The 23,092-nt window shown below is 64.6% G+C and overlaps 3 protein-coding genes across 4 annotated transcripts; all 3 read left to right on the top strand.

Annotated features, from left to right (window-relative positions):
* The first annotated feature begins 333 nt into the window (after positions 1 to 333).
* On the top strand, positions 334 to 9,739 carry CHLRE_07g322900v5 (uncharacterized protein). Its single transcript, XM_043063998.1, has 18 exons — positions 334 to 459; positions 570 to 617; positions 772 to 898; positions 1,049 to 1,126; positions 1,436 to 1,914; positions 2,208 to 2,496; positions 2,686 to 3,110; positions 3,456 to 3,540; positions 3,886 to 3,986; positions 4,435 to 4,516; positions 4,677 to 4,843; positions 5,115 to 5,343; positions 5,656 to 5,768; positions 6,073 to 6,168; positions 6,424 to 6,588; positions 7,685 to 7,857; positions 8,224 to 8,323; positions 8,594 to 9,739. Exons 1-18 carry the CDS (start codon positions 457 to 459, stop codon positions 9,128 to 9,130), a joined length of 3,297 nt encoding a protein of 1,098 aa, XP_042922566.1. The 5' UTR covers positions 334 to 456; the 3' UTR covers positions 9,131 to 9,739.
* On the top strand, positions 9,534 to 13,849 carry CHLRE_07g322884v5 (uncharacterized protein). 2 transcript variants are annotated; one of them, XM_043063997.1, is made up of 9 exons: positions 9,534 to 9,693; positions 9,947 to 10,135; positions 10,323 to 10,407; positions 10,642 to 10,756; positions 11,120 to 11,178; positions 11,403 to 11,617; positions 11,849 to 12,349; positions 12,612 to 12,737; positions 13,114 to 13,849. In XM_043063997.1, the coding sequence occupies exons 1-9, from the start codon at positions 9,586 to 9,588 to the stop codon at positions 13,390 to 13,392; spliced, it is 1,677 nt and encodes a 558-aa protein (XP_042922565.1). In that variant the 5' UTR covers positions 9,534 to 9,585; the 3' UTR covers positions 13,393 to 13,849. The 2 variants fall into 2 exon arrangements, with proteins under 2 accessions (XP_042922565.1, XP_001701057.2); XM_001701005.2 differs by lacking the exon at positions 9,534 to 9,693 and adding an exon at positions 9,794 to 9,847.
* A 344-nt stretch (positions 13,850 to 14,193) lies between these two features.
* On the top strand, positions 14,194 to 23,059 carry CHLRE_07g322850v5 (uncharacterized protein). Its single transcript, XM_043063996.1, has 15 exons — positions 14,194 to 15,089; positions 15,286 to 15,942; positions 16,197 to 16,529; positions 16,747 to 17,135; positions 17,365 to 17,597; positions 17,776 to 18,428; positions 18,641 to 18,775; positions 19,029 to 19,156; positions 19,437 to 19,513; positions 19,800 to 19,921; positions 20,106 to 20,158; positions 20,369 to 20,528; positions 20,952 to 21,064; positions 21,317 to 22,235; positions 22,441 to 23,059. Exons 1-15 carry the CDS (start codon positions 14,430 to 14,432, stop codon positions 22,732 to 22,734), a joined length of 4,926 nt encoding a protein of 1,641 aa, XP_042922564.1. The 5' UTR covers positions 14,194 to 14,429; the 3' UTR covers positions 22,735 to 23,059.
* The last annotated feature ends 33 nt before the right edge of the window (positions 23,060 to 23,092 follow it).

The following is a 23,092-nucleotide window of genomic DNA, read 5'->3' as shown; positions in this document are numbered from 1 at the left end:
CGCAGCCATTCAGTGCGATGCTGCAATGCTGCCGCATGCATGGCCAGAGTAGGAGGCGGCATCACGGCAAATGGTGAAATGGCAGTGAAAGGACGATCGAGTGGGGAGGTACGGCCATCTGCGGCCGCCAGGATGCCCGCACTTCAGCACTTGGTTCCGGGCGTGTTGTCGCCTGACTGCAGGCGGCGGCAGTTGAGCGCAATGCCTCGCGCTCAACATGCAGTCGCTTCGCCGTTCATGGTCGGTCTTTGGTGTACGGCTGTACGGCACCCCGACCTGGGGGTGCTTGCTTCGCCATGCAAGACCGAGTCCAAAACCGTACCGCGTCACTATGTAAGCTTGCGTTTGCAAGATACTGTAATAGATTTTCGAACAAACTGTGGCGCGAAGGTGGAGAAAGGGCTGGCCACACCGCAGGCCTGCTGCAGTTGGTGGTGCGATAGTAATATGTCATAAATGGTAAGGCGCTGGTCGCATCTACCGCTTGTAAAGAAGATATACGAAACTCCCGACAGCGAGCGCAACAAGCACTGCGTTCCCTCGCTTACCGTCCTACCTTTGCACTGCAGCCGGCACTTATTTTATTCGGCCGGCGCTGGCATATTGCGGCTGATGACGTGAGTACGCTAAGGCTGCAAGACGGTCAATTCACCAGCATCCTTCGCCCTTTGGACCCTTCTGGGCGACGCACAGCGCAGTGATATCAGCTTCTTCCTAAACCATGTTGGTTGAACACACCTTGCTGAACCATTTTCGGCAAAACCCTTGCAGCTGCCGATTCCCAGCCTTGCTGGTGCGGTCTGGCACCTCGGTTGGGAGGTCCCTATCGCCGTAGCGCTGGCGTATGTTGTGTACCAATGGGACCCGGAAACGTGCCCGCAGCGCAATAAGCACATTGGTAAGAGCCAAGCATGCAGGGAGGGGCCGGGTGAGGCGGGGTGGGGTTGCAGCAGATGCCGTGTCCCCGTCGAAGTCCCTGACACGATGCCTCAACAGAGCCCCGCAGCTTTCACCTAATCATTTGCCCTCGGCTGTGGCTTTGGTGCAGGTTTTCTTGCCTGCCAGGTGTTCTGCTTCTTTACCAATGGCCTGCTTCACACGTGGTGCTTCTTCGAGAGCAAGCGCGGTGCGTTAAGTTAATATGATACGGCGCCTGCCAAACAGTCCATCGAGTCAGGAACTGGTAAATGCTTCGCAGTAGCAACTTGCCTCGCAGTCCCGTGCAGCGTCATGAATGCTGCTGCGTTGTCTGCTCTTTGCCAACCGTCTCACCACTCCGCCATCAAGAACTTTCCGTTTCAGTATCGCCGCCAGCTGCCACCACTGCCCTGTCCGTACCGCCGCTGCACCTCACGCCACGCCACGCTATGCTAGGCTCTGCAACCCCACCCAAACCATCTGAACCACCAACCGCTGTATACCATTCACGCCGCAGGCTCCATATTTCAGACGCACCGCCGCCGCCGCGTGGGACCCCTGGTCATGTCGGTGCTCGTCTTCTACCTGCTCACCATCGGCAACACCACCTTCGGAACCGTCATCACCACGCAGCTGCTCTTCGAGGACCCCTGCGTGCCACTGCCGGGCGCCCTCACGCTCAGCTACCCCGACCTGCTTCGCGCCATCATCATCATTACCTGGATCGCCATGATGGTGGGCTTCATCGCGCTCGTGATAACCTACAACCTTTTCCCTGCCTACTCGGCCGCTAGCACCTGGGAAGCACGCTGCAACATCTTCCGCTACATGTTCTATTGCTGCCTGGTGCCGGCGGAGCGGCTATGCGGCTTCCGCCGCCGTGACGAGTCGGCGGCGGCGCAGCAGATAGAGCTAGAGGACCGGCGGCGCTCGCAGGCGCAGAACCTCAGCCCCGCCATTGTGATCGCCCAGATCTTCATGGAGGTCTTTGGCACGGCGAGTACTGGCAGCGGGGGCCAGCAGGGACGGCGGGGATGTAGCGGGGAGAAGGGGGGGGCGGATTGCGGCTGGGGACAGGTAGGAGATGGGCCATGCATGTGGGTGTGATCAACGAATGAAGACGGCGACATGTTGCGGTCGGCGGGGCTGTGGAATGGAAGAGCTGATCTGTGGAAGCCAGCTGCCCCCCCAATCCTGGAGCTGCCTTACCTACCACATGTTCATCCACGCCCTCTCACCATACCTCCACCAAAACAGTATCAACCCTTCTGCCAATCCCACATCCACAGGTGGACATGGTGCTGTCGGACCACATGGCAGCCTTCGCGCTAGTGGGTGCCCGCCACCGCGCCGCCAAGCCCGCCCAGCTGTACGCCAACGAGCCGCCGCCGGCCTGGATCCAGCCGGACCAACAGGGGCAGGCGGCGGGTGGCGGCGGCGGCGGGAATGGCAAGGCCGGCGGCGACGGGGCGGCGGCGACGGCGGTGATGGTGCGGCCGCCAGTGGTGGTGGAGCTGGCGGTCGGGGACCGCCGCGGCGGGGTCGGGGCAGCGGCGTCGGGCGAGGACACTGGCAAGGGTGAGCCAGAGGGGCAAAGCCGGGTCATGACTTGCGGCTGCCACCGGTAACATGGAATGGAGGGGCTGTGCGCATGAGTTCTAGGAAAAGGGCGCGAGACGGTCTGTGTGCCGACAAAGGACAATTTCAGTCGTTGGCTTGCGCGTGCCGGGTTGTTGTATGTCTAACGTTTCCACTGTTGCCCTTCAGTCCCTGCTGCAGGCATTCAGGCAGCGACATCGCCAAATGCAACGGCTACAACAACAGGCGTCAGTGACACAACAACCTCCACCACTACCTCGCAAACCGCGAACTGCACCACCGCTACCTCCGCAACCATTACCTCGCAAACCGGCAACGCAGACCGCGACCTGCTGCACCTGCACCTCCCCAGCCTGCCGGACGCCGGCGCCATCGGTGACGCCGTGTCTGGTGCCGTACACCAGGCTGCGGCAGGCGCGGCGCACGCGGGGGCGGCGGGGCAGGAGCTGGGGCACAAGGTGCAGGCCACGGTTAGTGCCGCCACGGCGGCTGTGTTCGGGCACCCGGTGCTGCCCAACGGCCAGCTGCCGCGGCTGGTGGACCCCGCCTGCGAGTGGAGCGGCACACCGGAGCCCAGCAATGTATCGGACGAGGTGAGCAGCAGCCCGCGTGCTTCCGCTATACGGTATACCGTGTCCCTTCCATATAGGCCTCTGCGGTGTGCGCAGCTAAGCAGTGGGACACGGTGCCGGCTGCGCCGCGGTTTTGTCGTGTGTGTGCGCCGTGTCTCAGTCGCACTCGCCCTGGCGTGGCTGCCCCTCCCGGCTCCCCGCCTCCCCCTGTCCCTGCCCCTGCCCCTCCCGCTGCCTGCCCCTCCTGTGCTGCTGCCCCCCTCCTGCCGCCCCTGCTATTCTACTGTTCCTGGCTACGCCTTCATGTATTAAATCATCATTAATGTAACCCGCCTGTCCTGCCCCGCTGTCCTGCTGCTGTGTCAGGTGATGGAGGAGGCGCTGTACTACATGCGCTTCGCCACGGCCGTGTACGGCTGGAAGATGTTCCTGTGGCTCAACCGCACAAACGGTGGGGGCGGGCGAAGGGGGTAGGGTTATCTCATTCCAAATCACAACTAAAGTGCGCTGTACAGGGCTGCTAAAATCGTGGTGTAGTATGGGGCCGGCTGGGGATCGTTTTCGGCAGGGGTTGTTCCGCCCGGGCAGGATGTTCCCCACCAGGACGCGGCTGTCCTTATGCCGCTCCGCACCCGGCTGCTAGCGCCCGGCACCTGGCGGCTGGCACGGCCAGGGCAATGGTTGCTCCTGGCTCTAGCCCCTCAGGCCCGACATGGGCCGCCGCCATGCTGAACTTGTTCCACGTGTGTATGTGCGCATGTGCCGCGCCCTCGCACCCGCGCCCCTCCTCGCGCAGTCCAGCGCTGGTGCAACCTGTGTGTGGGCCGCGGCTGCGGCTGCTGCCGCCAGTCAGCCTACTTCGTGGAGGCGGTGGGGCCGGACGTGGGGCCAAGCGAGGTGAGGGAGAAGAGAGGGAGAGAGGGAGGGTGCCGGGGTCGGGGTGGGGAGGGACGGGAGTGAGTGAGTGAGTGGAGGGGTGCCCCCAGTTGTTCCGCGCACGTGTGTACGACAGGTGTCGTGACGCGGGCCCAACTGCAACTGGCAGCAGCAGCAGCAGCAGCCGGTGCGGCGATGGGTGTCGTCGCAGCATGCGGACAGCCAAGCAGCCAGCCGAAGGCCCGCACGCCCCTGGCTCGTGATATATACCGCAACCGTGCACATCCCACCTCCCTTTTTATGGATGGCTCGCCCGGGCTGCCGCAACCCCACCACCGCTCTGTCTCCGCGCTGCTGCCGCGAACCCGCCCCTCACACCCCCCCCCCCCCCATCCGAGCGCTAATGAGCTTCATGCGATCGCTATATGTTCCCTTATCAATCATGAACGGCTACCCTCCCCGCCTCCAGGGCTGCTGCTCCGCCGTGAAGCTGATGGAGCGTGAGGCCATCACGCAGCTGACGGGGGCCGCGGATGAGGACATCCTGTACGGTGAGGAGGGGCCTGATGGTCATACAAATTTGATAAATGACGCCTAGGGTGCTGGGGCCTTGGCCGCCCTCCCGTTGCTCTCCCTCTCCGCTCGTCTTGTCCCAACTATTCACAACCCGCCTCTGCCCCTCCCCCCGCCGCGCCCTGCTGCCGCCCGCAGTGTGCTACGACAACAAGGTGGAGGGCATCCTGCCGCACTACATCGCCGTGGACCGCCCGCGCCGCAGCATCGTGCTGGCGGTGCGCGGCAGCCTCAGCCTGCGCGACGTGGTCACCGACCTGCTGTGCGCGCCCGCGCCCATGGACATCCCGGGCGTGGACGGCAGGGTGCGTGGTGCGGCACGGCGTGGTGTGGGAGGGTGGGTGGGTGGGTGGGTGGGTGGGATGGGTGGGTGGGTGGGGTGGTAAGTGGGTTGGTGGGCCCGAATGTGAGGTATGCCCGTGACGAGGTCGTGTGCCGTACACACCCTGCCTCTGGCCCCGCTCCCACCCCGTCCCCCCGTTCCCCGCACGCACACCCCGACATATATTACCCTGGTGCTCTCTCTCTCTCTCTCTCTCTCTCTCACACACACACACACATACCGGTACTCTACAGGACGAGAAGGGCCGCAACACGCTGTGGGCGCACCGCGGGATCCTGCTCAGCACGCTGGCCATCCTGAAGGACGTGCGCGAGCAGGGCGTGCTGCAGGCGGCGGTGGCGGACTGGCCGCTGGGCGAGCGGGAGCAGGCGGCGGCGCTGGCGGCGCTGCCGTCGGAGCGCGCGCGTGTGGTGGCGCGGCGGCTGAGCGGCCAGTGCTCCGGCTGGCGCGTCGTGATCACCGGTGGGGCAGCGATTGCGTGTCCGTCACCCCGCCTCCTCCATGCCTGTCTGGCTCCACCATGCATAAGCTTCCTTGTGCGGAACAAGCCCCGCGCGCCCCCCCTGTGGGTTGCTCTTGGGGTCTGGGTCTTGGTTTCGTTGGGATTGGCGTAAACACCGCCCCCCAGCAAATCATTCCGTTCCCCATGAATTGGTTCCCCCCTGTCGCCGGTGCCTGTGCTCCGCTACTTTCGCTTGGTTTGGTATACTTTGGGCTGGTATTATATCTACAACCCTCCCCCACCCCTCCCGCCTCGCCTCCCGCCGCCTGCAGGCCACAGCCTGGGCGGCGGTGTGACGGGCCTACTGGGTCCCTACCTGCGCGCCCAGTTCCCCTCGCTGCGCTGCTGGGCCTTCGCGCCGCCGGGCGGCCTCATGAGCCCAGAGGTGTGCTTGCGCCGGCAGCACTGCTGGCAGGCCGGCAGGGCGGCGCACGTGCGCGGGCGCTAGGAAGGCACTGAGGGAGAGGGTCCCACGTGTGTCTGTGTGTGTGTGTGTGTGTGTGTTTATGTGCGTGTGGCATAACTGGGGCGCACACAGCAGCACTGTGTGCCTTTGGTTCGATGCCCCGCGCTCGTGCCAACTATCGGCAGCTTCGCCGCCCGCCCGCAGTCCCGACCCACCTCCGCCACCGTTGCCCTCTGACCAGCCATGCCTCCACCCCCTCCGCCCCCCTCCTCTTTAACCTCAGGCCGCGGCGCTGACTCGCGAGTACTGCATCGGGCTGGTGCACGCCAAGGACATGATCCCGCGCCTGTCCGTGTCGGCCATGGAGCAGCTGGTGCAGGTGGGGGCGGGGGACACACACACGCATACACACACACACACACACCCGTTCCTCGTGTTTTCTAACACATACACACGCTTAAACGCCGCGGGGGGGGGGTGCCGCAGGGCGCGGGCGGGGCGGATTGCGTACGAAGTACGTACATCTGTACACTTCGTATTAGGGCTGGGGGTGCTAAAGTATCTCTCTCCTCCCTCATTCGTTGGGCTCGGGCGAAGTAACTCCCCCAATCCCAACCACTTCCGCCTCCCCCAGGAGCTGGTGACTGCGGGCGCGCACAGCCGCCACAGCAAGCTGGACATCGTGCTTGACGTCATGTTCGCGGGGCGGCGGCCCAGCCAGGCGCAGCTGTTCCGGCCCTTCGACGACCTCACGCGCGAGCAGCACGGCGTGCTCCAGCAGTACGACAAGAACATCATGGTGGGGGCCGGCCGTCCCCCTAGCTGGTTGCGCGCGGATCCCTGTGTGTGTGTGTGTGTGTGTGTGTGTGTGTGTGTGTGTGTGTGTGCGCGTGTGTGTGTGTGTGCGTGCGTGTGTGTTAAAGAGCACAAGGAAAACGTTGCGCAAAGACAGTGTACCTGAAGTTACCTCGCATACCTGCTGCGGTGAGCCGCCGGCCTTACCAACCGGAAATCGCGCAACCCCCGCTACTCTAACCTTGAGGGGGGATTAGTGTCCACACGCTCTCAAGGGTGCAAACCCATGCATGTGCTCACGGTACCGTGAGGCCCAGGCACTCCTACAATTCCTAGCTCCGCGTCGCTACTCCTGGCCGCTAAGTCCAAGCTCCCGCCCAATCCTCGATGAAATTCTCACCTACGATGAGCGAATAAGAAAACAACAGAGCACAGGGCGGCAGCAGGGGAGTGTCACGAACAAGAGCGAAGGAACATGTTAGCGCGGCGGCGCGCGACGAGCAAGAGCAAACACGCAGCCCAGTCCCAGCCCAATTAACTATACTAGGGGTTGCGCGATTTGGGATAGAGACGGAGGGTGGGCGACCACGAGCAAGTAAACAGGCGGGGGACGGCATGGGCGCATGCATGACGGCAAATGCCGTGTGTGTGTGTGCGTGCGTGCGTGTGACTGTGCGTGCGTGCGCGTGTGTTAAAGAGCACAAGGAAAACATTACGCGCGTGTGCGTGTGCGTGTGTATGTGTGTGTACGTGGCACGAGGGGCACAATGTGTGTTGTGTTGCCGGGATGCATGCGGTGGTGGCACCCGGCCCTGTGTGCGACCCTCTCTCGCTCAGCCCCGCACACCGCACACCGCACAGCCCCCAGCCTGCCGTGTTGCCGCAAGCTGCTGGGCTGCCATCCTAACCCGGTTTCCCTGACACCCCACCACCCGCTACACTTCTCTGTACCAATCCATGCAACCACCCGCAACACAACACAATTCGCCACACACACACACACACACATACACACACTGGGCGGGCTTTCGTTTCGTTTTTTCACACACACACACACACACACGCACACTAACACACACACACACGCACACACACGACAGGAGTGCCAGACGAAGTCGCAGTTTGGCGCCGCCCGCAACTTCGTGCCGTGCGGCCACCTGCTGTACCTGGAGCGGCGCAAGCCGGCGGCGCTGGAGCCGGCGTGCGGCGTGTGCTGCAGCTGCAACCTGTGCCTGCTGGACACGCACTACAAGGACTACAAGTACGCATGCAGGTGAGCGCCGACAGGTGTTGCGCGTGTGTGCTTGTGGGCGTGGAGTTGTAGCGTGAAGTGGTACCTGGTGGTGTGCATGGTTGCAGCAGGCCCCCAAGTTCTCCCAGATTCCCTGGTTTAGGACTGGTACAGCCTTGGCCACGCTGTGCCCGATGCTCCATGCTGCTCTCAAATGTTGCGCACTGTATCTGCCAGGATCTGCCCATGTGTCTAAATCATTGCATGGAAAGCCTCTCCTCCCCTTTCTGATGATGATGGGACTTTTCGCCGGGCTCGGGCGCGTGCCTCCCTCCCCCCGTTCGGCGTGGGCATGTACTGGTAGCTCCAAAGCCCACGACCCACATCCCACGCCCCCAACCCCTGCAGATGGATCCGGCCGGACCAGCTTCTGCGCGTGGGTCTGGTCGTGTCCCGCTCCATGTTCCTAGACCACCTCCCCGACAACACACTCAAGGCCATGACGCTGGTGGGGGGAAGCGGGAGGGAGGGCGGGAGGGAGGGAGGGAAGGATGAAGGGAGGAAAAGGGAGGAAAAGGAAGGGGGAGGGAGAGGAAGGGCAAGGGCCAGGGCAAGAGCGGGGGTGGCGGGGGCACGTGTGTCACCGCACCCCAGCATGCCGGCCCTGTGCTCCACTGGCCCGCACTGCACCTGGCCCCATCCCCCACCCGCCCTCTGCGCCCCCCCCCCCCGCCCACTGCAACCCCCGCCCCCCACCCCACCCCACCCGCACCGCCAGGGCTACGAGCAGCTGTGTGCCGCCCGCGGCAAGGCGCCCGCCCGCCCGCACAAGCCCGGCCCGCCGCAGCCCAACGGCGCCATGCTGCGGCTCGCCTCGCAGCACAACCAGGAGCGGCTGCGGCAGCTCACGTCCGGCTGCTCCGCCGCCTCTGCCGCGGCGCCGCCACTCACACCTAAGTCGCCTCTGGGGCCCGGAGGGCCCCCGGCAGCGCCCCTGGGGTCCGCAGGGCCGGGGCAAGGCGGGCCAGCGGCCGCCGCCGCGGCGGGCAGTGTTGGCTCTGGCGGCAGCGGCACGCCCATTGTGCTGGAGGTGTCTGCGGGCGTGCAGCCGGGAGCGGCGGGCAAGGGCGTCGGGGAGGGAGCAGATGGTGAGGCGGCTGCTTCGGCGCAGGAGGCGGGGGCAGCGGAGGCGGATGCGCGGCATGTCGTGTTGAATGTGGCGCAGCCCCCGGCACAGGCGGCGGCTGTAGCGGCGCAGGAGGCGGCCGTGGGCGCAGGTGGCCGGGCGCTGGAGCGGGGCGGCGAGGCGGTTTAGCTAGGCCTGGTGATTGGACCTGTGGCTTGACGGGCGATACGGATAGGATATGACAACACTCGTGATCGGCGCTATGGGAAGGCACCTGTGAACCGTTCGAATGGAGGTGATTGACTGAATGGCATGCCTAGCGCGCACGCGGCATGCACAACGGCGACGCGGTGTTCGCGCATACCGGTAAGTAATGCATGACGACAACGTTAACAGGAGTAACACGTGAGCACGTGGGCAGAGTTGCTAGGATACTGTACCAGGAAAGGTGCGTGTTTGCACAACGAGTGGGGAGGTGCAGGAGGCGGCGGGTAAAGCGGGCGACGGGTGCGTGCCAACTGCTGCATGCCCGCTCGCATTGGGCAAATTCATGTCTAACATTCAGCACCGCAAAGTTCTTTTGCCACTGATGTATTAAGTTGTATGTGCAGCCGTTGCTTAAGTGAGTTCAAGCTCAACATAAAATGCGGACACTCCGCGAAACATGTGTGTGCAACGCGCAACGCGGCATCTTCTTGGCTTTGCTGGTGTCGGTGATTGCTAATGCAAAGCTGCTTGAGGAACAGGTACAGGTAAGCCCTCGTCATGAAGCGAAGTGCCTGATATGAGCTTGATCAAGAGCGGTCATGCACCCTGCGCCCGGCCAGTTTATGTCGCCAGCACGTTGTTGAACCGCGCAGCCATTCAGATTTGACTGGCTTCAGGATGCATGGCCTCACGCGCGCTGTGCGCGCGCCCTCTCGAGAATAGCGACCAATTCGGGATGGGTCGGACTGGACCCTCCAGCTGCGCACTTTTCCACACCAGCGCGCATGTATTGGACAGGCAATCCTGGAGAGCGAGGCGCCGATAGGCTCCCAGCCGCTTCCGGCCTTCCGCGTGCTGCTGTTGGCGCTGCCATACGCGGCGCACTCGCTGCCACTGCTGCGACTGGGACAGGAGCTCGCCAGCCGGGGTAATGCCGTGTTCTTCGGCAGCACGGACGATTACGTGGAGTTACCGTACGGGAAGCAGGTGGGGGTGCGGGCGGGCGTGTCGGTTGGCGGAGCCTTCTCATGGGGGCAAGAACTAAGAACTAGGAAATGTGTGGATAAGGTATGTGGTGCTAGCCCGCCCGATTCACCTGCGGTCGCACTCCATCTACCCACGCCGCCACCGTTATCCGCCGTTTAAGCTATATGATCTTCCTGGCCGCCCCCAGGTGGATTTCGCCGCCCTGGGCGTCACGTGGTTGCCGCTGGGGGCCCCGCTGCACAACGCCTCCCAGCGCCATGAGCGGGAGCAGTGTGAGTACGGTAATAGTGCACATAGCAGCGCACATCCGTACCAACCAACAGGTACTAGGTTATGCTGATCAAACACGTACGGTTCTGAGTGCGTGGAGTGCAGCAACCTGGCGCGGCGGCAGCACCGCAACACGCGCCGTCAATGCCGGCTTGCCCCATCCCCCTGCATAAAGTTCACATGCACAAACATACGCACACGCACACACACGCGCACACACGCACACACATATACAGGGGCCGTGGAGCACTGGGACTCCAACAACCCAGACAACGCCTTCCGCAACTCCACCGGCGTGCTCATGCGCGAGTTCCACGTCGTGTTCCTCAACGGCTTGGCGAAAACACACAAGTGAGTTGGTGGGTGCCGCGCCGCCTCAAGGTCATTGGGCACGTGTGGGCGCGCGGGAGGCGGGCCGCCACCCACCGACCTACTCATGCCTAATGTTCGTGTGAGCCAGCAGCAGGGCCAGGACAGCCGTACTGGGGCAGTCGGGTGGCCGGACGGCGCGCGTGCATGTGCAGGCAGTCCTGGGAGTCCGAGTGGGTGGTGTGGCGGGAGGCGGTGATTAGCGTTCCTGCCTGCATGTTGAGCAGCTCACAGCTACGGCGTGTTGCCCGCACGATGCGGGAGGTACACGCTGAACTAGGTGGCGAGCGGTGCCGTACGTGAGCCGCCGTGCATGCCGCACCCGTCACCACGCTACGCACGCAGGCTCGGCCCCGGCTCCTTTGACGTCGTGATCACCGACTTCCTCACGTCCGCCGGACACGGTGCGTGGCTACATGCCTGTAGATGGGCCCCCACACACGCCTGGCCCCAGCCCCGCCCTCGCCTGTTTGCTCAACCCCGTGCACACTGGCCGCCTGGCTAGCCGCCGCCTTGTTTAAAGGGTCAGTAACCCCCTGCGCAACCGCCACACACCAACGTCTGCGTGCACACATTCTCTTCTTTGTGCCCGCTCTTTTTGCCCATGCGCGTGATTGCCCACGTGCAGACTATGCGGAGTACATCGGGGCGCCACTGGTCGTATTCAACAGCCTGTCGTACATCGCCTTCGAATCGCGCATGATGGCCGTGCCGCCCGCCCTGCTGATGCCCGTCATGCCCATCATGCTGCCGTACAAGATGGACTTTGCGGCTGCCGTACAGAACACGCTCATGACGCTGCTGTTCGAGGCCAAGCCCTGCCGTACATTCCTGGACATCATGGTGGGAGGGGGGCGGTGGGGAGCGGTGGTGGAACGGGGTTGGGAGTGGATCTGGGTAGTGGGGGTTGGGGAGGGGAGGGGGTAGTGGGGGCTAGTTGGGGGAGAGTGGCGGGGAGTGGTTGGAAGCAAGGAGAGAGGAAGAGGGGAGAACATGGTGACATACAAATCCATCAGACCCTGATCATCCCATGTCCACCTGCACCCTGCGCCCTCCGCCCACTCGTGTATACAGGATGAGTGTCGTGCGCTGGGTGGCCTCGTGCCCGGCAGCTTCCGGCAGTCCCTCACCCGCCGCCCGCAACCGCTTCTGCTCATCCCCGCCGCCCCCGGATTTGAGCCGCCCGTTGCCCTGCCCCCCCACGTCCGCGTGGTGGGCGGCATGCTCTTCGAATCCGGGCCCATGTCAGACAAGATCCGGGAGTATCTGGAATCGGATCCAGGCACGCCCGTGATCTACGTCGGATTCGGATCCTTCGTGGATTTTCCGGATCCAACTTACGCGCTGATCCTGCGCGCGCTGGGCCGCGTCCCGGCGCGCGTGCTTTGGTCGCTCAAGCCTAAGTCCGCGCCGAGCGTTATGGCGGCGATTGCGAACGGCACGGCGCCGGCCAATGTGCGCGTGGAGCCGTGGGTGCAACAGCTGGCGGTGCTGCGGCATCCGGCCGTGAAGGCGGTGGTGACACACGGCGGGTTCAGCAGCGTGAGCGAGATCATGTACGTCGGAAAGCCCATGGTGAGTTGGCGGCGGGAATGGCGGGCGTGCGGGCGTGTGTTTGAGAGTGATGCTGCCGGTGCGCTGCATCACTGCATGTATGTTGAGGGTGAAACTCGCTCGTGTTGCAACTGCTTACTCATGGCCGCGCAAGGATGTGACTGGGCGAGCCCGCATACCCTACCCTACCCTATCGTACCCTACCCTGCCGCACACGTCTCAGTCCTGCCCCACTGTTGTGAGTCATCCTGCACCTCACGGCCTGATGCTGACACACACACAGGTGGCCATCCCCGGCTTCGGCGACAACGAGCACAACGCCTGGAAGCTGCAGCAGCTGGGGGCGGCGGTGCAGCTCAGCAAGGAGTCGCCGCAGCTCGAGCAGCAGCTGGTGGAGGCGGTCAACAAGGTGCGGTGTGCGTGTGCGGTGTGCGGGTGCGGTGCGGTGCGGTGTGGTGTGGTGTAGTGTGGTGTGGTGTGGTGTGGTGTGGTGTGGTGTGGTGTGGTGTGGTGTGGTGTGCGCGGTGTGCGGTATGTGATCCCCAGGACGCACTACCTGCGGCATTGCAAAGTCTGACCTTGTTGGATTGGCGTAGTGTTCTGCGTGTGTCCGGTCTTCGTTGGGCTGCGGACTGATGGACGTTGAAGGTCCAGGAGCGTCGCAGCGCATGTGGGATGTGGGAGATGACTGATGCTGTGCACGGCGCTCCGTGGAAACATTCGCTCTCAGTGCCGCCGCCGTACCCGCACACCCATACATACACACCCTCCGTACCCACGTGCAGGTGCTCACGGACCCCTCCTACACGGCGGCGGCGCGGCGGCTGGGCCTGGTGACCCGCACCGCGCCCGGCGCCCCCCACGCCGCGGCCCTGGTGGAGCAGGTGGCGGCGCTGGGCTCCACGCAGCACCTGTCGTCGCCCGACAACACAGGGGTGGTGGCGGCGGCGACCGCGACGCTGGCGGCGGTGCCGCTGGTGCTTGCGGCGCTGGTGCTGGTGTGTTTGGCCCGGTGCTTGGGGGGCAGCGGCCGGCGGCGCGTGATGAAGGCGAAGCCTGAGTAGCGTCGTCCGGTGTTCGTTGGATCCAATTGGCACTTTGGCAGGTCGCATTGCATTCCGTTCAATCGTAACACCTTGTCTTGGTCAGTCACTAGTACGTGACTAGTACACGTCGGCTTTTTGGCACGGCCCATGATCCCGTTGCATTCCGTACAATCGTAAAACCTTGGTCAGTCATTATTGTACGTATGGACTCAGCCCTTGGCTTAGCCCGCTTTCCTTGAAGGGGAAACCCTCAGTCGGCTTGGACCCTTGAGCACTGCGGCAGGTGCACTAGTCGGCCTTCTCGAATGATTTCGTTGCATTTGCGCCAACTTCGTGTGTTTTCGGGGTTTGATCACGGGGTTTGATGGACCCGTCCGGATTAGTTGGGGTCCACGTTGATCGGATGAATGTCAGTGTGCCAGGGGTGCCCCAATCGAGTATTGCTTTCGAAATTCAGAATTTATTAACACTATTGAGTCTGGTGGCCCGGTGAAGCCCACTCAGCACTTCGCGCAGCCCTGTGCCGAGAGGTGAGGAGAGGTGTGGGTCAGGTGTGGGTTGAGGCTCCCTGCAGTGACTGGCTTCACATACCGTCATGTGGAGGTTCGAGCGGGGGGGAGATCCATCTTTGGTAGCGAATTGGGTGGCAGCAGATCGGGCTGGAAAGGGCTCGGGGCGCGACTCGGGGGCCGAACGGGGGCATTGGGGCCAAACCGCCGAAGTGGCATGTCGCACACGAGCAGGGGAGGGCATAGCTCGGCCTCGAGTAGCGATATACTGCCCCATCGCTTTGTCGAAGCTGTATAAACACACCGTCAGCTGATGAAGTGGTTCGTTCTTGTGCTTTAGCGAGCGCGTGGGTCAAACGACAAACAGCCCACCCGTGCAGCAAAGCAAACTTCGAGCAATACAATCAGTTAAAGTGATCCGAGTATTATACTATCTCATACACACCTGAAGAAGGTTTGAACTCGAGCAAGCACTGCGGCGTGCATGTCACTGCGCATTCGCGTAAACGCCTCTGGCTTGATAGCAGCAGTGCGCCTAAACTCAGCATGGGCTGCGGCGCGAGCACTCAGCACGGCGGCAAGGCCCCCGTCTCGCCGTCCCCAGCACCGCAGCCGCTCGGCAGCAACGCAAACAGCACACGCGCGGCCCAGACTCCGCCGGATGGCGTAACGCAGCCCGCACCCGGAGAGCAATCTCTACACGCCTCCAATGAATGTATCACGACTCCATTTGAAGTCTCAAACCCGCAGGGCCTACCGGCGCCCAAGGAGGAAGACATCACAGCCAGCCAAACCCCTCCACCCGCCACGTCACCACCGTTAGTGGCTGGATCCGACCTGGAGCCCGCGGCTATGGCGGCGGCACTGGATGCAGGCGCAAACACGGGTGCGGGCATCAAGGGGGAGACAGCGGCGCCGAAGGCTGCTGCCTCCTGCACCTCGACGGAAGGAGGAGCGCCGGCGCCGGCGCCGGCGGCTATCAGCGACGCTGTGGTGACAAAAGAGGCGCCGGAGGCGGCACCGGAGGCGGCTGGCAACGAAAGTGCTACGGCAGCAAAGGCTGCTGCTGCTGCTGCCCTGTCGGGCTACAGCGGTCGGCTGCAGCTGCGGCACACCATGTGCCTGCAGGGCCACCCGACCAGCTGCAGCCGCTGCCCGGGCGAGCTGCCGGCAGAGGGGCGGGAGGAGCTGTTGGAGCTGATGCAGGTGTGTGTGTGTGTGTGTGTGTGTGTGTGTGCGTGTGCGGTTTCTTTTCGCCATTCACTCTAAAATCAACAAGTGACAAGCGAGGGATGGTTGTGGGCCTGACCTAGAAGTAAAGGCCACAACAAGCCTGGGGTCAATCAATGGCTTGCGTGCATGCACGGCGCACCCACCTGCCTCGTGCGCCCTGTGGCTGCAGGTGTGGCACCGCGACTGGCACGGCTTCCCCGCCTGGGACGCAGTGCTGAAGACGCGGGAGGTCCTGAGCGAGGCGCAAGCCCCCCAGTCATCAGCCGCCGGCGGCGCCGCCGGCGGCAAGGCCGCTGCTGGCACAAAGCAGGAGAATGGAGGTGGGGACGCCGGCGGCGTGTGGGCCTCCCTCACCAATGCGGAGCGCCGGATGATGTGTGAGGTGACTGCTCTAAACGCGGCAATGGCGTCGAACCTACAGCTGACGGACTTAAGGAAGGAGGGCCGCGCGGCACTGCACCTGAAGGTCCTGTCGGCGGCGCGCAGCCGCCGTCAGCAGCAACAACAGCAGCAGCAGCAGCAGCCTGCTGCCGCGGCAGCGGCGAGGGAGCATGCTACAGCCGCCGCGGAAGGCAGCAGTAGCAGCAGTAGCAGCAGCCGAAGCGCTGGGGGCAGCAACGCCTATTTCGTGGGCGCCATGTCGCTGTCGATCTTCCTGTTCGCGCACAAGCTCACGGACGCGCGCGATGAAAGCTGCCACTTTGGCCTGCTGCACCTCAGCGGCTGCACGGCAGGCCTGAGCATGCAGCGGGCGGCCGAGCTGATCGTGGCGCCGGCGCTGGAGGCCGCTGGCGGCGTGAGCTATGCGGAGGCATTCTTCTCTCAGGTGCGACTAGGCGGGAAGGGTGCCTGGGGTACTTCGTTCCAGAACCCAAAGCAAGCCAACCGAGTGAACCCAGCCCCACCAGAGCGAAGAGGTGGTGTGGCCTTAACCCGTGGGTCTTGGGGCGGGGGGGGGGGGGAAGGCTGGGGGCCGGGGACTGGGGGGAAGAACGGGAGACGGAGGCCGGGGGATGAGAGTTGAGGGTTCGGCATTGAACGCACTCAAGATGACGGCTGTCTCCGGTTGCCTCTGTGCAGTTCAAGGGCTGCACGCTGCTGAATGCGGAGACAGCAGCGGAGAACAAGACGGTGCAGGAGGAGGTGGGGGAGAAAGAGAAGGTGCAGGAGGAGGTGGGGGAGAAAGAGAAGGAGGAGAGCAGGTCACAGAAGAAGGCGGAGGAGGTGGTGCCGGAGAGCAACACGGGAGCCCAGCCTGCCGAGTCCGAGTCCAAGGGCGGCGGTGCGCCCAAGCAGGGCCCCGTGTTTGTGTTCGTGCCAAACCCCAGCCCCTCCACGGGGCTGTACGGCCTCGTCATGGCGCTGTACGACATCCCCCTGCCCACCCCCGACGGCACGGACGTTAGGGCATGGGTGAGTCAATCGCTGCCTGCCGTACTTCGTCGTGACACGTGTGTGTATGTGTTTTGGTGTTGGCATCACCGCCATCGTACGGCTCAGCCGCACAGAGCCGTTTATGCCATGCCATTTGTATGGTCGTTATTACAAGGGACGTCGGTGGTCCAGGCGCAATTCACATACATACACACCGCCCCTTCTGCGCTTCCCCCTTCTTATGCATCGTTCTTAGCTTGAGACATTCAGCTCGCCGCCCGCGTCTTGGAGCCACCGGGATGAAGCCGCCGCCACCGCGGCCGCCGGGGCCGCCGCCGCCGCCGCGGCATCGAAGCCCGGAGGCCGGGTGGTGCTGTTCACGGGCACAGGCTGGCCGCGTGTCGTGCAGGACGACACCAGCGGCGGCGGCGATGAAAATGATGGCGTTGAAGCGGCGACGCCGGGTACGGAGATGGCTGCGGATGCGGATGCGGCGGCGGCGGTGGCGGCGGCGGAGCAGCAGGCGCAGCGGGTGCTGCTGCTGCCGCCGTGTCTGACGTCAGCGGCGAGTGTGGGGCAGGTGCATGCGGCGGTGTCACGCGGCCTGGTGCCCCTGTTGGCTGTGGACTGGTTACACTTGGGCAGGTGGGTGGGTCGGGGGGCGGCTGAGAAGTGCGAGGTGCAGTCGGCAGGGTGCAGCTGAGACGGGAAGGCGCTAGACAGGGCAATGGCGAGGGGCAGAATGGAGAGTGCGCTGCTTGAATGGTCCAACCCGGCCCATGCAACCCACGCCTTCCCCTTGTTCTTTCTGGACACACACGAACACACACATACACACACCCTCACACACATACGAACACACACAAACACACAGGTATGGCTTCCCCGGGAACTGGGTGGTCAGCATGGACCACCGCCACGCCTTCCACCACGCATGGAAGGTGCGGGCTCAGGCGGTGGCCGCTGCCGCCCGGACCGTCGCCGCGGCGCCCGAGCCGCCGGCCGCCCTGCTGGAGGCGGCGGCGGCGGCGGCGGCGGCGGGAGGCGCTGCAGGGCGCGGCGGCGGTGGACTGAGGGCGGCGGAGCTGTGGCGGCGGTATCAAGAAGGTCAGCTCGGGCGTGGGCCGTCAAAAACAGGGGCGCCCAGCTGCCTCTAAGAGCTATGCCCGGCGAGGCCCCATACACTTCCAGCTACCCACACACCCATTCCCCTAATCCCCCGTCCCGGCCCGCACCCACACGCCCAACCCCTGCCTCCCCCACACACCCACACACTCACACACAGTCACCGCCGAGTTCCGTACCTCAGTCGACATGCTCCTGGAGGCTGCACACGCCGCCACCCTCGTCTTCCGCTCCACTGACTGGACCTCCGGCCCCGCCAACACCGAGCCCCTGCAGCGCCTCCCGCCGCCGCCGCCACCGCCGCCGCCGGGCGGGGCCACGTTGCTCGTGACGCGGGTGTTACACGTGGAGGTCCCGGCCGAGGGCCAGGAGGAGGAGGCGGCGGCGGCGGCGCAGATGCAGGGGTTGGGGCTGCCGCCGGGCCGTGCCGTCGTACTGGCACTAACCCTGGACACGCAGGAACTCCCCTGTCCCGCCGACATGACCCAGGCGGAGGCGGATGACGTGGTGGCTGCCTGGGCCACCCACTGGCGCTGCCTGCCCGACTGGGGCACAGTGCTGCGCGTGCGCGGTGCCTGTGGCGGCGGCGACCCCGGCGGCCTGTGGGCCCGGCTCGACAACGACCGGCGGCGGTCCGCGTGTGAGCTGGCGCTGCTGTACGGCGACGCGGCGGCGGCATGGGTGCCAAGCGAGGCGGTGGTGGCGGCTCGCAGGGAGGTGTCTAGCACGGGCGCGTTCGTGAGTCTGGGCTTTCTGGACCGATTCGCCAAGATGCACGACCTGCGGCAGGAGCAGAAGCATGGAGCGCATCCGGTGAGGGATTGGCGGGAGGGGGGAAGCGGCGGGGTCGAGGATGGGAGGAGGGGAGCGTGGGGGTCTGGGGCGACAACGGCAGCGGATGGGCCGGCGCTGCAGCCCTCTTATTCCATCCCGTGAACAGCAAGAATGAAGAAGACCCAACTTACTTCATGAATCCGCTATTTTACGTTTACACGCACGAACGCACTCGCCCACGCCTCCCGCAGACCAGCCGGGGCCCGCCGCTGGGCTGCTTCCCTGGCGGCGGCCGGTCCGGTGCTCCCGTGTGGAGCCCGGCCGGCGAGATCTACAACGCCACCACCACCTGGGTGTGCGCCAACATCGTGCTGCCAGCCACCAAGGCGCGTGTGTGTGGGGGGGGGGGCGACCTGGCGACTAAGGGGGGGGGGGGGGCGGACACAGGGCTGGAGGGGTGTGGGCTTGGTGGGCTCGCTTGGGCAGAAGCATAGACACACACACACACACACACACACACACACACACACACACACACACACACACACGCATACGCACATAAACACGTATCACACACACAAACGGTATCTCTCTCTCTCACATACATACACACACACACTCTCTCACACGCGCGCTCAGGGCTACGGTATGTCGTACCACGACCTGCTGCTGAGCCCGGAGGCGCAGTCCCGCCTGCGGCCCGGCGAGGACGCCTACGGGGTGGAGGCGGGGGACGTGAGCACACGCGCCTTTGCCAGCCATGCATGGTGAGGGGCACAGGGCAGGGCACAGGGCAGGGCAGAGGGCAGGGCACAGGGCAGGGCACAGGGCAGGGCACAGGGCAGGGCACGGTGGCCAGTTCGGGGATGGGTTGCTGCGGGTGTACGGGTTTAATTCATTGTGTCCACGGGTTGCTGGGTTGAGCTCTGTTCACAGTCCCTTAGACTCCTGAAGCGCCAGCGGTCATTTCCCAAAGTACTGTTTCCGCCTTGTCATGACGCCACATGCATCTGCGCGCACACACGCACACATCCCACACACCGCCAGGGCCACTCAGTTCCTGGAGTTCGCGGGCGCGCTCGCCACCAACGGCCAGACCACTGGCTGCAAGCACTACTGGATAGGTGCGGCGGCGGGGGTTTCTATGTGCAGGCGGGGATTTCTATATTCTAAAGGCGGAGGGGGATGGGGCCTGCCGCCTTCGGTCTTGGGCTCGGGCACACACCAACCCCGCTCGTGCCAACTGCAATGGGCACAAACAAGACCCAGCCCTCCCGCGACCATCGTCCGCGCTTATGCTTCACTCACTCGCCTTGCAGTAATGCTGCACCGTCTACACCTTGCGGGTCTCAACATATTCTGAATTGTTTTGACCCTTCCGCTACACACACTGCACACGCAACCTCGCAGACATCTTCCACAAGAACCAGTGGCAGGGTGTGCGCGAGTCGGACCTGAGGGACAACCTGCTGCTGAGCGGGCAGGTGGCGCTGGTGGTGCACCCCTTCCCACAGCCGCTGGCGGTCACACGGGTGCGCGGCGGGGTTCGCAGCGGTCCCAGTTACGGCGACTCAACACGGAGCAATCTTATCGATCCCATGCAGAAACACCTGACTTTGTACGTGTCACAACTATTCGTGTCTTGCCCGCATGTGTGTACTTGTACGTGTGTGTGTATTATACCCGTGTGTGTGTGTGTATTTGTGGCGGCTGCAGGTGTGGTGTTTGTACGAGCTACTGACGGCGCTGGAAGTGGGGGTGGACATCACGTGAGGCGGGGGAAGGGGTGGGAGAGAGCGGCGTTGTCAACCCCAGGCGTGAGGCGCTAGGAGCGGGAGGAGAGGAAGGACCGCTTAGCAACGCAGATGGGAGGGGAGGCGAGCACATTGACCATCACACAAACACATACGCACATACACACACACGAGCGCGCACACACACACACAGACACACACAACCGCACGCATACACGCACACAGGCCCGCCCGCTCCGCTGCCGCCCTGGAGGGCTTCATCCGCTGCATGTGGGTGCGCGAGCACGAGTACGACTTCTCGCCCAGCCAGGTGACTCCGGCGGTGCGGGCGGAGGTGGCGGCGCTGGACGTGGCCACCGCGCAGGCCACCATGCCGGCAGACAAGGTAGCGCTGGGGTGGGGTGGGGAGCAAGGGAGGGATGGGGTTGAGAAGGCGCAAGTAGGTGGCAGATGGTGGGGGTCGGGGTAGCATGGATGGGGGGTGGCATGCGCAAATGCATGTGTGTGTGGCTGTGTGTGGCTGTATGTGGCTGTGACTCCTCTTGGCGGCTATGCGGTGGGCGGGGCGCACCTCGCTTTGTGTCTGGCACGCCACTCGCGCACGCACAGCGCATATCCCACTCTTCCATACCGAGTGCCTTCACTGCCTTTACTGGCCTGCACAACCTGTGAAACTGAGACTTATGTGGCTGCCTTTCAATGTCATTTGCCGCGCTTTCCTCACCATGTCTCCTGACGTCACCATGTCTCCTGACGTCACCATGTCTCCTGACGTGCCGCCCCCATGCCTGCCTACCTGGCCCCACAGGACATGATTCTGGGCCTCATCCGCAACGGCATCGGCATTGAGCAGATGAACGCGCGCGTGCGGGAGCTGTTCCTGGAAATGGTGGAGAAGGTCATCAAGCCCCAGGTCGACAGGTGAGCGACGGAAGAACGGTGCTAGAGTCGGCTGGGGGCCGCTGCATGCCCGCGCGTTGGGCTCCGGCGCATATGGGGCGCCCCACCCCAAACATACAAGCACAAACACAAACACACCCATGTATCCCTCCTGCTGCACGCTGCAAACACCACCTTTCCCCTGTCTACTTTCCCCCTTTCTACCTCGCTTTATTTGTCTGTACCATCTTTGCAACCCCTCCCCGCGCCCCCGCCCCCAACGCCCACGCGCAGTCACATTTCTGAGGCATCCGGCAGTATCTGCTTCGGCGGTGACGGTATTGTGTGGTGCGTGGAGGTCCCGGAGGCGACGCCGCAGACGGCCGCGGAGAGCGGGGAGCAGCGGAGGGAGCATGGGAAGGTGGCGGCGGCGATGGCGGCCGGCCGTGCTGAGCAGTGGCGCCGCTACAGCCACGGCCACAGCTACAGCCACAGCCACAGCTGTGCTAGCCGGGTTGTGCGGGCCGCTGCTGGGCTGCTGGGGCGGGCGGCACGGCGCCCACGCGGCAAGGCGCGGTGCCAGGCGGCGCGGGGCCTCGCAGTGGCGGCAGCCCCCGCTGGCGGCGGCGACCGCGGCGGCGGCGGCGTGTGTGGCGGTGGGAGGAAGAGGCGCGGCGCCGGGTGCCACGTCCACACGGTGGGTGCAGCCGCTCTGGCGCTGGCAGCAGCCGATGACGCCGCCGCCACCGCCAGCGGGGCCGTCGGCGCGGCAGGCGGTGGTTGCACGCCGCCCAGGCGAGCAGCAGCAGCAGCAGCAGGAACACCAGTAGTGGCGGCGACGGCGACGGCGGCGGCGGCGGTGCCTCGGCGCGTGGCGGCGCTGCGGCCGGGCGACCGCATCCTGACCGCTGACGGCGGCGTGAGCACTGTGGTGCTTGTGACCGTGGACCCCGTGTGCCCCGTGATGGGCATGGAGTTGTGTGAGCTGCCCACACCCCTTTGCGGCGGCGGCCCCGGGGGCGTCACCGCTGGCGGGACCGGTGGCGGAACCGGTGGCGGCGACGTCATGGACGGCGATGCTGAGGGAGGCACGGGTGGTGGTGGTGGCGGCGGTGGCAGCCTGTTGGTGACGCCCGACCACCCAGTGCGGGTGGGCGGCGTGTGGCGGCTGCCGAGGGAGCTGGCGCCCGTGCGGAGGCTGCGTGCAGAGCAGGTGGGCGTGCGTCCGCATGCACGGGTGCGCTCCTTTCCACCCGCACACACCAACACGGGCGCCGGCACATGCACACACAGTGAATACACGTCCACCACACACACATACCGTACACATTACACACGCAACATGCACTCGTTTTGTTTCCCTTGAGGACACACATCCAAGTGTACGGACACCCGCCGGTGCCTCCATCCGCCGCCAGGTGCCGTACGGGGCCGTGTACAACCTGGAGCTGAAGCCGCCGGGCCCGCTGTGTGTGAGCGGGCTGGCGCTGGTGGCGCTGGGGCAGGACAGCAGCGCCGAGCGGCGGCAGGGCGTGGACCCCGCCAGTGACGCCCTGTGGGGCTGGGGCTGGCGGGATAACCCGGACAGGGCCAGGAGGCTGGAGGCGCAGGCGCGCAGGGAGGCGGCGTGGCGGTCGGGGGAGGTGGAGGGGGTGGGGGTGGAGGAGGCGGGGGCGGGGGGCAGGGTGGCGGGGCTGGCGAGGGCGGTGTAGCGTCTGGTCGCGCGGCGGCGGTGTCGGCGGTGGCGGTGGCGGCAGCAGGGGAAACAGTGCAGGGGGCAGATGGGCTGATGTCACAGCCGTGTGTGGAAGGAATGAGTGGGGGCGAAAAGCCGAAAACTGGTATGTGTGCATGGGAGGTGAGGGGCTCAGGAAGCAGGGCGGGGCTAGTGGAGGCAGGCCGCACTTGCAGGACTGCAAGTGATGTACGGTTTGTGAAGCAGGCGCAGCACTCGTGTGCGGTGTGCCTGACACAGACTGACTGACAGATGATGTTTGTGAAGGGTTTGCGGTACTCGGGTGTTGAGTTGATAAGCTTGGGGATGCACACAGCAGGCAAAGGGGGGGGGGG

This window comes from Chlamydomonas reinhardtii, chromosome 7 (assembly GCF_000002595.2).
Source record: "Chlamydomonas reinhardtii strain CC-503 cw92 mt+ chromosome 7, whole genome shotgun sequence".
In the NCBI taxonomy this organism is placed as follows: domain Eukaryota; kingdom Viridiplantae; phylum Chlorophyta; class Chlorophyceae; order Chlamydomonadales; family Chlamydomonadaceae; genus Chlamydomonas; species Chlamydomonas reinhardtii.
The sequence above is the reverse complement of the archived record's forward strand: the minus strand, read 5'-3'. Positions and strand labels throughout refer to the sequence as shown.